Genomic DNA, 12,581 nt, shown 5'->3' on the forward strand with positions numbered 1-12,581 from the left:
CTGATATTTCCTTGACTGAAACATAATTTCTGGAGTACAGTTGTCCCGGCCCTCTTTTATCGTTTTTTTTTTTTTTTTTTTCCAGGACTCTCCGTGATAGATGGAAATCCACAAAATAGCGACCATATGTTTATTGTATTTGTATGCAGCAATGGCTGTTTGAAAGTGCTCTATAAATACAGTTGAGTTGAGTATTCATTGTATAGTTCTTAAAGTGTTATGCATAATATCGATACAAAATATGCAGTTGAGGTGTAGGCATTATTTTTGTCCACTAGGGGTCACCACCCTGTAGTATCTGTGACTATGAATGTATGTGAAAGAGTGAGTGATATGGGAATCAGGGAATGACAACGTAGACTTGGCTGTTGTTGGCTCCAGATGGCAGCGGGCTGTTAAACGCTGGCTGAGAATGATTCCCATTCATTCCAACTGGCGGTGGCAGGCCATCTTCCTCAAGCGAATGATGCTCACCTCAGCGTAGACATGCAGTCCCGGAAGCCAGTTCTACTTTCCAATTCACCCATTGCACTCCATCGTCTTTTGTGAGGTGTGAAATGGTCCCAAACTTTCCACATTCTCTTTCTTCTATGAACTCTTTTCATTCTGGCTCGGAGAAAAATGATCACCGTCGAGTAGTGACAAATCCGTGACATGACATTAGATGTACAACTTACAAGTTCGCGATACAGTGAGACAGCAAACACTGAACCACATTAAAGTGAGGTATGATTGTAGCTTCTAAAAATGAAGTTAATCCAATAACAGAATTCCTCCCCAAAACAGAGAGACAAATGACTCGCCAAGATTGGAAGCAGGAGCTGCCATCCTAAAAAAGAAGTCACAAGCACGCCTACCACGTCATGGCTGGGTCCACTTGCTTGAGTGAGTCGGTGAGTGCTGACCTGCGGGTCACAATGTCACAATGGGTTTGTGCAGCTTAACTGAAACAAAGGCTGTGAGTGACTAAAACACATTTTCACTTGTGCCCAGACTAACATTTTTTTTTTTGCACTGCTGAACACTTAACCGTGTGAAGAAAATGATATCTGTTTTTTTTTCAGCCAGTTTTCACAACGGGTGTCATGTAATATGTAATCGCAATACTCGCTGTGCATATGAAATGACAGTCTATCCACGTCTTTTACAGCATGCTGTGAAACTGCACATCTTGGATGCTTTGGTTTTCAGAGCAGGATTGAACATCAGTCTTTTTTGAGAAAAGGGTGAAAGTCAATAAATATGGTTTCGAACCCAATTGACCACTGCCATCTCAACCAAGCCACATTTACTTGATACGGCTCTTCCATTGGATGACATGAAATGGTCCGATGTAAATATCACACATTACCCTTACTCTTTTCCTCAACTTTCCCTAATTGGCCACTCTTATGTAAATTCTGTACACTTGTTTTGGATATACTGTATTGTGAAAACAAATGTGGAATGGGAAATAACAAAGTAGGCGTCTATGCCCTTTTTTAGCGCAATGTGTCGCCGATGGCTCAATACAATGCATTCCTTTCACCACTCACACGTACAAAAATAAGGCCAGGAGAAGAAATGTGATCCCATTTTTCTTACCATTAAAAGAAGAAAAAAAAAACATTTTCAGATTATAAAATGGGTCAGTTTTCATGTTGGTGTCTGCTGCCATCTAGTTGTATTAAGGTCATTAAAAAAAAAGGTGTCTCCACCCAAAAAGGCCACACTTACAGAAAGAACAAACAAACAAATATTCCTCTACAGATAATCTACATCAAATAGGTTTAATCTGAGGTATGAAATGTTGTTGTTTTTTTTATCTCTGTCTTTTCTGCAATGACACCAAGCAGTCTCTAGAGTCTACACTTACTCTCATCCTACACAGCAAATTCATTCCTGTGTTCCCTCTTGGTCCATTTTCAGCTGCACAGCCTCTCCACACGTCCTCATCTGTGCAGACTGCTGCTGCCTCTGTTCCTCATCCAGTCTCTTGTAGTTGTAGTAATGCATGATGAAGAAAAATATGCCGGGTACCAGCATAAATACACCACAGGCGTAGTACATGTATTTGTAGTCCCCCAAAATATCTACCAGAGCTCCTGAAAGACAAAATCAACTCATCATGAATGCCGATATTTCACTGTGCAGCACTCGCGGGCTTGTTGGGCTCCAAACCTGAAAGCGGAGGACCGAGAAGCACCGGGCCACACTCGATAATGGTGACGAGTCCAACCGCGCTGGAGAAGCGGTGAGCTCCCACGAGGTCCATCAACACTTCGAAGAGCAGAGAGCAGACCATCCCAAAGGCCATCCCAAAAAAGACGGCATAAACCACCAGGCCCACATACCCGGATGCCAGAGGGCACAAAAGGTGACACGCCCCGTTGTAGGAAACGGCAAAACTGAATAAATACTGGATCCTGGGCCGGATCCATTTTGTATTGCCGAGCAAACCCGTTGCCGGTCTAACAAACATGTCCACGAGAGCAAAGATGGAGAGCAAGAACGCTGCTGAATACTCATCGACGCCAAGATGTTTGGCATACGGGGCCAGAAAAACCACAGGTGCAAAAAAGCCAAAAAACATGAGCACGTTACCGGTGAGGTAAATGAGGAATCCCCGGTGTTTGAAGAGGGAGACATCGATACAGCCCTTTTCGCGTCTCTCGTTTTGGATTTCTACACCTTGTAGGTTATCCTCCGGGACTTGCTGTGCCCCGTCGCTTTCATGTGGCTCACTTTGGACTTCAGCTGGGACTTTTTTGTTGACGGGTCTCATGAGCGAACCGGCAACACAGCAGTTCAAAACCAGGGCTCCCAGGATCAGGAAGCTTCCTCTCCAGCCGAAAGAATCAAAGAGAAACTGATTAAGTGGAGCCAGAGTGAAGAGGACCACTGGACTTCCTGTCATCGCCAGCCCGTTGGCCAGCGGCCTCTTCGCATGGAAGTAGGTGCCAATGATGGTCAGGGCCGGCTGCAGATTGAAGGCAAGGCCGAAACCTGGCGAGATCAGACCGGGGCGCTTTAAGACATCATCAAAAATGCATCAAATTAATCTTAACGGGCAGTCGTGACAACGCAGCACAGTGCCAACATCTTTTTCCAGCATTGAGACCGCTCTTTGCTTCCACGGTGAGGCTTTTATGAGCATTCGGTGAACAATAACAGTGGGAAGATTTCTGTTACTATGTTGCATTTTACAGCGCTTCCGTAATATAGATGAACTGACTTATAAATCACTTACGATCCACATGGGAATAAGGATAGAATTAAACAGTGAATTTGCAGCCTAGCTGAAGTCATCTGGAGATGATTTTTTTCGCGGTAGAAGACGGGGACTTTTGTCACAACCGTGCTGTATTAAAGCCTACCCTTTCTTAGATGTGGAATTCCCTTCTCTGCATGGCTTCGAGCTAATCAAGCCAAACCGATCGGACAAAGGACATGTGACATTTGCTATCAGGTGCTGACATGATGATAGCTTTTTACTACGATGCAACGGGAAAGCCTTTCTGAAGGTTCTTCTCCCAGGTCCCTTTTTATTGGGTCGGTGTCAAATGGTGAAAGGGAGACTCCTGTTGGATGTAAAAACAATAGTCATTTGGGAATTGTTTGCATCCCGGTCCGATGCACTTTCTTCTCATGCTCCAAATGACATGGTGTGCCCAAATATTTCACTTGTCCTATCCAGTGTAACGATACATTAGATTCATTTCTTCAGTGTAGTCTTAATGACTTAATGACATTCAATGTCTGCCATTTTGATCATGGTTCAGCCCCGCATTTGGCTTTGTATTCGTGCTTGTACTGACTCCTCCAAAGCACTCCTCCTCCTCCTCACAAGCGCTCTTCTTCAAGTGACATTTGAGAGTGTTGAGCATGCGTTAATTACCTCCAATGACGCCAACACAGAGATACAGATGGACAATAGACGTTCCAAAAGAGGCGAGCACCATGGCAGAGCAAACCATGAGCCCACCAACCATGACCACGGGCCTGCTGCCATAGCGATTGACAAGAATGCTACTCACTGGCCCTGTAAAGTAGAGAGCGGACACATTTGCCCACAGGGCTCACTTGGTTCAATTCAAACGACACCCAAATGGGCCACACGACGACCGACCTGCCGCGTACATGGATGCCAGCATGACCGAGGACACCCAGGCAATCTGGCTGTAGGAAACTGAGAAATATTCCTGAATCTCCTTGTAGTAGATGGTGAGCGACTTGGGAAAGGCGTAGGCAAATCCGATGGAGATGAAGGAGGCCAAGACGACGGCCCAGCCCCAGCCTCCGTCTGGCGGAATGTAGCCCAGATTGCTGGCTGCTTTCGCGGCCATGTTGGCTTGAGTGGCTGAAAGGAAGACAGAGGCAAAACCAATCAACACAGCCAAGACTTCCACGAACACGCCAAGTCCAGGACTCAAAGTGCAATGGACAAACCGCATCTGTGTGTAAGCCTTACATGTGAATTGGCTGGCCCGGGAAGTGTGCAGTTGAGTATGAGTGTGACCGGCTTCCTCAGAGAGGTCCTGCTGAAAGGCTTCTGATCTCATCACGTGTGCTTGCACAAGGAATACAAATAAGCGGCCAGGGAGGTGGGGAGGGTGGAGCAAACAGCCCCGCTTCACACTGGGAACTCGAGCACCGTCCACCTAAACAAAGCTGCTGTAAAGGAAGTTAGTAAATGCACCCGGCAAAACTTGTTGGAAACTGTACAACTTTGGCATACACACACACACACACACACACACACACACTCACTCAACTCAACTGTGTTTATAGAGCACTTTAAAACAACCACTGCTGTATATACAGTGCTGTACATGGAGCAAATATCATACATTGTATATAACAATAAACAATAAAACAACAAATCAATAACAAAGTCAGGTTCAGTGAATCGGTCTCAGGGGTTCGACAGAGCCTCTGCCATGGAGGTTAAGACATGCCCAACTCAACATGTCAATTAGTTATGACACGCACTTGGCCATCACTGGCTGGTTCATTTTGTGCACAATTAAAAAACATATACTGAATAATTATACTAATTGTGTTGAGATTTTTTCTCTTTTTAATAAATGTTTTTTATGTCTTGAATTTGTAAAAAAAAAAAAATTATACTCTTTTTGGTTTTTTGTTTTTCCACTAATGAAGGGTTCGGTGAATGTGCATATGAACCGGTTGGGTTCAGTACCCCTAACAAGGTTTAGATATATATATATATATATATAGATGAGATGAACTTCAATTATTTCAAGTTTTTAAAAAAATGTTATTTACTTTGATCTTTAGCATTTGCTTCCTGTGGTTGCTCATGTGTGCAGCCTCACTGACAGGAGGCAATTGCGTGAAGCTGGACAAACACGGGCTATACGTAGTTTTACTTTGAGTTTTAGTTGATTGGCACTCGTGGGAGAAATAAAAAATTAATGGGCGCACTTTGCAAAGTCAAATTCAAACGGCTGTGGATGAAAGCAACCTTGCGTAAATAACGTCTTTTTTCAAAGGCGGGACTTGAGCATTGTTGTCCAACTTCCCTCAGCTTTGCGGGGTGCCGTAGCCTCATATCTCAGCTGTCTTAACATTACTGCTTGTCTGCAGCATTTTTACCTTCACGAAGACTATGCTCATCACATCATTATGTAAGCTTTGCTGACACATTTCAAATTACCGGTAGTTGATATTCTGACACTGTGACACAAGTGACCCAAAATACACAATAATGAAAAGATTTGAAAATGTCAGTTTGTGTACACTAAAATAAGGCTGTTGGTGGTCAGATTTGACTAAAATGGATTTTTGATTTACTCTGTGCCAGTATGTGTTAACTCAAGGAAAATAGTGGTAATGGTGGGAATTATGAAACATTCCATGCCACAAATGTTTTTGTTTAGATGGGACAGTTGCAACAGAGTTTTTAAGTAAGAGTTTGAAACAGTCCCATGAACTACCTGCCATATTTGCACAGGTTCCCACAGAAGGATTCACCTGTTGGATTTTCAAGGGTCATGGGGGCAATCTCAAAACAGCGAAAGAGCAAAAGGAACACACCCACATACTAAACGTGAGGAACAGAAGTCATGCAGAGGCCACAGGGTGCCTTGACACAGGTGTGCCATCCCTGAAAAAACAAGTCCCTGCAGCGAAGACAACAGAAAGGCACTTTTCCTTTTCACTGACCTAATGATTAAGAAGTAATTGTCTATTTTTTTAATGTCGGTGAGGCATTCAATACATTGAGGGAAAGATCGGAGTTTGTCATTTTAGATTTTTTTTTTTGTCAGGATTATGATTATTGGGAGATTGTGAGGTATGTTGGTGAATTAAGATTAAGATTAAGATATCCTTTACTTGTCCCATACTGGGGAAATTTACAGTCTACAGCAGCAAAATTGGGGGGTAGAAGAAAAACAAAGTGTTTGCATGCACAAAAATAAATGTTTCAGAGAGAGCTGTACACATGGTTCACAGCATACTGTATATTAGAGCCATGCATACCTCCATCCATTTTCATTCTGATCGCAGGTGAGCATGAGCCCTGACCAGCTGACTTTGAGTGAGAGATGGCCAGTCACATGCAAGGCAAATACAGACAAAAAACCATTCACACTCACATTCAGAATTTAGTCTTCAGTGAACCTGAACATGAGAACATGCGAACACCATGCAGACGACTTTTGAACACTGAAACAACCGTGAAACAAACATGCTGCCACAGAGGTCAGCAATTCTGTCAAGGTAATTATATCGTTTTACAAATGGCGTTAGGGAGAATTTTATATATATATATATATATATAAAACATTACAATTACAAGATTTCTCCCTATTACAAGATTTCTCTCTTTCCAGATGTTGGAAAATTCGTATGTTTTAAATGCAACAACCCAAGTGACCCTGCATGGAATGAAATGTCGGAAGACAGTATTCGCTGACTGTATAATGAGGAGGAAATGGAAATTACGTGAGGCACAAAAGGAGAACATATTTTCACATCTCCAATTACGGTAGTACGAGTATTGAACAAACCACATCACAATTCAGACTATCAAGTCAAGTCAGCTTTTATTGTCAAATATGCCCTCTGTGTAACATATAGCACAGATGATTATCTCTACCTTATGTCAATACTGTACTGGTATTTTACTTTTTCCAACCTAAAAACATGAGGTCAAAAAAATGTAAACAGAGAATGATAAAATCAGTCATGTTTGAGCTCTTGATTAAGATTGTGGCTTCCTATCAGGGTGAACAAACATTCTGCTCAGTGCATTATAGTGATGAATGGAATGACCTCTACATTACAGAGAGCAAGCAACCAACATTTTGACCTCATGTCAGTGGTAATTTCAGTTTCCAACAAACTAAGATGCCAGCTAAAGTGTGAGCACTAAAACTTCAAACGGGCAATTCATGGAGGTGGGTGTTTCAAACAGTTGTATTCCATCCATCCATTATCTGATCCGCTTATCCTAACGAGGGTTTCAGGCGTGCTGGGGCCTATTCCAGCTGTCTTCAGGCAGTAGGTTGGGTACACCCTGAACTGGTTGCCAGCCAATCGCAGGGCACATGAAGACAATCAACCATTTGCGCTCATAATCACACTGAGGGACAATTTGGAACGTTCGGTCAATCTACAATGCATGTTTTTGTAATGCATTTAGAAATACAGCCAGAGTACCCGGAGAAAACCCATGACCTCTGCACTGTGAAGTGGACGTGGTCACCAGTCTACCGCGGTGCCACCCTGTTGTATTCCAAGGTTTTTTAATTGGTTAACTAAAGCAATAAGTCATACATCAGTTTCAGTGGTTGTAGTCATACATGTATGTATATTAATTATGTGTAAATAAGTAGTAAACATCCATCCATCCATCCATTTTTCGATCTGTTTTAACCTCACAAGGGTCACGGGGGGTGCTGGAGCCTATCCCAGTTGTCTTCAGGCAGTAGTAGGTGGGATACAGCCTGAATTGGTTGACAGCCAATCGCAGGGAGCACATAGACGAACAACTATTCATGCTCACACTCACACCTAGGGACAATCCATTAACATTCTATGCATGTTTTTGGAATGTGGGAGGAGAAAGTGCAGGAGAAAATCCACACAGGCATAGAGAGAACACGCAAAAGCGGACGTGCTAACCAGTCGCCCACCGTGCCGCTATAGTAGTAAACATATCTTTCTTTTCGTAACAAAAAACTTTTGCACTTATTGTACCTCATACATTTAAAATGCAAATTTTTACTTAAATGAATTACTTTCTTAACATTTATCTTCCACCATGTAGCATCTGGAAAAGAAGACTGACTGTATGCTGCAATGTGCCCACTCAAACAATCATTCTTGGTAGCCAATCTAAATACAGGTACAGTATAAAGGTTGGTCGTAGATATTTGGTCAGAAATACTTCCGCTGACTGCAAACGGTCATGACTGCAGCAAGATGGCGGCCGCTTTGACGTATAGAAGCAGTGGGCGGACACAGGCACCGCGGAATTCAATGACGGCCGTCCGTGAGTGACACACTCACACAGCGTTTGGGGTTTTGAGCACGCCCCCTCGAGCGGTTGCCGTTACCAAACGCCGGAAGAACTCGTGTGTGTTTTCATCTATGGCGTGAACTTTTGTGACTAGCCTTGCGACGTTTGCCTTTCGAGTACAAAATGTTTCCCAGCGTGAGAATACATCATCTCGCGTCGGCTTTAACCAGACTACCCGCGCGAACCGTGGCACGCGCCCTCGTCTGCCGACAGCAACTTCCAAAGGTCCCTGTCAAGGTGAGTTCCTATTAACACGGTACACTTGACACCGATGATTTTTGCTGTTACGATGTGTTGTTGTTAAGTTTTTAAAGGAATGCATGCACATGTTTACAGTGGTTAGCTCACATCAAGTCAAGCCAGGCTCTGTTACTATGCGTCAAATAGGGTGTAAAATTAGCCGAACTGTGACGTAAATGTGCTCATTTTCAATATCACACAATCGTTTTTTGTTATTCGCTGGAGAGGTACCCTGAGATGCTATGTTATTAGTCAGCACAGCAATGTTCATCTTTTACAAGCGTTTATTGCTGTTTTAACTCAGCAAGCACCTGGAGCGATGAGCACACGAAAATCACAAAACGCTCATCACCTTGAAAACGCTCGATCAAGGATCCTCCTGGCTAGCTCAACTTTTAGCAGCAGATTGTCCTCGCGGACTGAAGCCTCAGGGCAAAGTGGACCCCACAGTTATATTTGGCTGTAGTTTTGTATGTCACTGATGTCACTAATACTGCACGTGGACGACCACCTGCTCCTGGATTTTCATACTGGTGCAAAGACTGAACACGCGTAGTGCTTGTCACTCAGAAGTCATGGCACATCATTCATGGCTAACCATCTGGAAAACATCACTATGCAAACACACCCGGTATGCTTCAAATGACAGAGTGTTTTGAAATAGAATATGTACTGGAATCCCACATTCTGAGCAAGCGCAGTCTTCAATTTGTAGGGTGTACATCACAGTACGTGCTGTTTGGATTCCAGGTTGCTGTTTTCATGAACGTGACGTGAAGCTTTATTTATGCAAGCGTTTGTTGTTCTCTGCCACAGGTGCTGTACGATGGCCTTTGTCCCATATGTGTGACAGAAATCCGATTCCTTCAATTTTTGCAGAGGAACCAGCCTGAAAAAGTGGAGTTTGTCGATATCTCCCTTCCTGGCTATGATGGAGCCAAATGCAAGGGAGTCAGCTTTGAGGCAGCCATGGAGGAAATGCATGTGATTGATGAGAGGCATCAGGTCAGTTAATATTACTGTTCACCTATTACCCAGCAGCACCATTGCACTAATTCAACGACAGTACAGTAATTCCTCACATAATTGCGCTTCGCCATTCACAAATTCGCCTGTTCACTTTTTTTTTGTTATCCTATGGAATTGATCCTTAACTGTTTGCTGAAAAACACACCTTTCTAGTGCTCTTTCTGAAATGGTCTAAGATGCCGGCAAAGCCCAATAGGTGTCAGAGAAGTATGATACAATACAATACAATTCAATACAATAGATCTTAATTTATATTGCGCTTTTCACAACAGCTGCAGCTGTAACAAAGCTCTTTACAAGACAGTTAACATATAAGAACAAAATAATATAACAACACATAAATGAAGTTTGATTGATGGATTGATAACGTCAAACACAAAGAGTCATGCAATCTTAACCATTTTTCCTGCATACGCTTTGTTGTTTGAAGCAGTTCTAGATGAAAGAGGACAGAATCGAAGTGTCCTTTCACCAGTGGATTTCTCTTGTCCCATCTAAATCTGTTTCAATTCAAAGCGGCGACTCAGTTCCAACTACGCATCCGCGCCGACGCTCCTCTCTCCTCATCCTCGGCTCCGCAAGCCATCTATGGGGCTGTGAAAAATATTTCACATTACGGGCGCAAAAACACAAGCACCCCAGGGGCTGTCCAGCAGTGATAGTCAAAAAGCACCGACGTTCCTCCCAATGAAGGTCAGTGCTGGTACACGCGTGCGGCCGAGAAGGTGCAACTACCAAGCACAGATTCTTCTCCTTTTACGAATGTCAAGGCCAAAAAATGCAGAAAACGGTCCACATCGGGTCCACACAAAGGAACAACAAACACCATGTGACAAAACGAAAGACATAAACATTTATTTTATTTTTCTCTCATGAAATCCTGAAGCAAGTATCTTAATTATTATTATGTTATTTTTTTATCTGTTTCGCCTCGTGAGGTTTAAAAAAAAAAAACAAAACTCAAAAACTCACTCTGTGTTTTGCAGCCAATTTGTGTGGTCGTTTGGGCTGCCGTCATGTGTTGGCCTCAGACGTGTGAGGAAGTGTCTGCACCAGTGTGTGAGCCACCGCGGCTGTCTGATGTACAAAATAAAACAACTGGCAGTTTCCTTGCCTGCGGAAATATTATGACGGCAAGCATGGTGCGGTGCAAACGGAACGTTTTTTCACAAGTCGATGCCCATTCCACAACCACAATCATCCACAGTGTCGCACATGCTTCAGAAAACAAAACAACAGGTGCTCGCCTCTTTTGATCACCCGATTTGAAAAAGGCTGTGCATTACCAAGTTGTCGCAGGATCAATTTGGACATCCAGTATGTTTCATGAATGAAATGGAAAACAGATGAAAAGGTGTTTCTTTTACCAAGTTGTAACGCCTGCAGGCGCTGAGCCATTTTTGAAATACTGAACGTTGCAGCATCAACAGGGACTGTATAATTGGATTTTTCCGACATCTTAGCACGTGTGACGTTACTGGCTGGAAAGCACTTAGCTTTCATTTTTAAACGTGGCTGTGTTTATCGTTCTATCTGATAAGTTGAGTGAAGAAGTTATGATTGGCAGTTATGTATGTACTTACAGTATGTACCCCTGTTATTAGTGGAAGTTGCAGAGGGTCAAATTGTTTGTGTCCCAAATGTTGATGTCATATGCAGTGCATGTCTGACACAGCATCATTGATTGAGCTTTCTTTTTCGAATTGCTCCTTGTTCTCTGTAGGTTCACCGCGGGGTCCCAGCATTCGCAGTCATGTATGGCGCCGTCGGCCTGGGTTGGTTGGGCCGCTTCATGATGTGGCCGCCAGTAAGACCGTTCATGGACAATTTCTATGCCATTTTTGCCCGGAACCGCCTCAAGTGGACTGGACGTGGAGATGAGTGCACTACGGGACGCTGTCAAAAGAAAACGCGATGAACTATGAGGGAGAACCTCATCATGGACCTAAAGAGAGAAAACACTCAGGCGAAGTATCCAGGATCAAATTATAAGCATGCAGTCCGTTTCACCAGCTACTTGGCTTCAGGACAGTATTGTCTTCCACTCCCCATCTATGCCAAGGCCTGAAAATGGCAACGAAAAGGCCTTGGATCGCAGCAGCCCAATAGAACGAGTTATCAAGTCATCAGACTCTATGGAGCAGGAAGAGGAAATGATCTGCGATCATTCCAACCTAGTGTCTCCCATGTCCAGACACTAATGCGGCATATAGCAACAATGGTTGGTAATCTTCACTGGATGGTAAATGTCTCTCTCAAACTGCCAGTTATCTTTTTTTTTGCATGATTGCTGGACAAGCCGATTTTAAAAAATAAAGTCGTATTGGAAATGATTTATGGTGTCAAATGTTTTTATGGGTTTAGAAGAATATTGGAGTCATTAAAAAGATAAGAGAATAAGAGCATATCTTAGCTGCCCACAAGGTGTCATTTCAGGTTACAATCTAGATCAGGAGTGGGCAAACTTTTTGGTTCGGGGCCATATTGATTTCTAAATTTGACAGGTGGGCCGGGTCAGCACAAGATATGGTACATATAAAAAACTGCACACGTTGACAGTCCATACCAAACATCAACAGAACAAAAGCATTGAAGTCTTAACATACTTTTTTTAATGAGAACAGTGGAACAACTGTGGTATATGTCCTGTATGAACGTCCAAGTATGTTAACAACAGACATGTATGACAAGACAAGCAGCAAAGTGCAACAATATATTGCCCAAAATATGTTTATAACACAAAAACTGCAGCGACAGTAGAGGTATATGAACAAAATACAAC

At 43.1% G+C, this 12,581-nt stretch overlaps 2 protein-coding genes across 7 annotated transcripts; one reads left to right on the forward strand and one right to left on the reverse strand.

Moving 5' to 3' along the window:
- Positions 1-198: 198 nt before the first annotated feature.
- Positions 199-9,541, reverse strand: slc16a7 (solute carrier family 16 member 7). 5 transcript variants are annotated; one of them, XR_002167641.1, is made up of 8 exons: positions 4,641-4,746; positions 4,451-4,610; positions 4,109-4,339; positions 3,878-4,021; positions 2,161-2,985; positions 1,856-2,084; positions 858-905; positions 199-606 (listed from the first exon to the last, which is right to left on the reverse strand). XR_002167641.1 is itself a non-coding variant. In XM_019865222.1 (7 exons), the coding sequence occupies exons 2-6, from the start codon at positions 4,539-4,541 to the stop codon at positions 1,876-1,878; spliced, it is 1,500 nt and encodes a 499-aa protein (XP_019720781.1). In that variant the 5' UTR covers positions 4,542-4,549; positions 9,123-9,541; the 3' UTR covers positions 199-905; positions 1,856-1,875. The 5 variants fall into 5 exon arrangements, 4 of the variants coding, with proteins under 4 accessions (XP_019720781.1, XP_019720780.1, XP_019720783.1 ...); XM_019865222.1 differs by lacking the exon at positions 4,641-4,746 and adding an exon at positions 9,123-9,541 and having other exon boundaries at positions 199-905; positions 4,451-4,549; XM_019865221.1 differs by having other exon boundaries at positions 199-905.
- On the forward strand, positions 8,283-12,193 carry LOC109513027 (uncharacterized protein At5g50100, mitochondrial-like). Of its 2 annotated transcripts, none has more exons than XM_019865226.1 (3): positions 8,283-8,767; positions 9,641-9,775; positions 11,523-12,193. In XM_019865226.1, the coding sequence occupies exons 1-3, from the start codon at positions 8,654-8,656 to the stop codon at positions 11,715-11,717; spliced, it is 444 nt and encodes a 147-aa protein (XP_019720785.1). In that variant the 5' UTR covers positions 8,283-8,653; the 3' UTR covers positions 11,718-12,193. The 2 variants fall into 2 exon arrangements, with proteins under 2 accessions (XP_019720785.1, XP_019720784.1); XM_019865225.1 differs by having other exon boundaries at positions 8,290-8,767; positions 9,587-9,775.
- Positions 12,194-12,581: the final 388 nt, after the last annotated feature.

The sequence above is a fragment of the Hippocampus comes genome, unplaced genomic scaffold (genome assembly GCF_001891065.2).
Source record: "Hippocampus comes isolate QL1 unplaced genomic scaffold, H_comes_QL1_v1.1 scaffold124, whole genome shotgun sequence".
Classification (NCBI taxonomy): domain Eukaryota; kingdom Metazoa; phylum Chordata; class Actinopteri; order Syngnathiformes; family Syngnathidae; genus Hippocampus; species Hippocampus comes.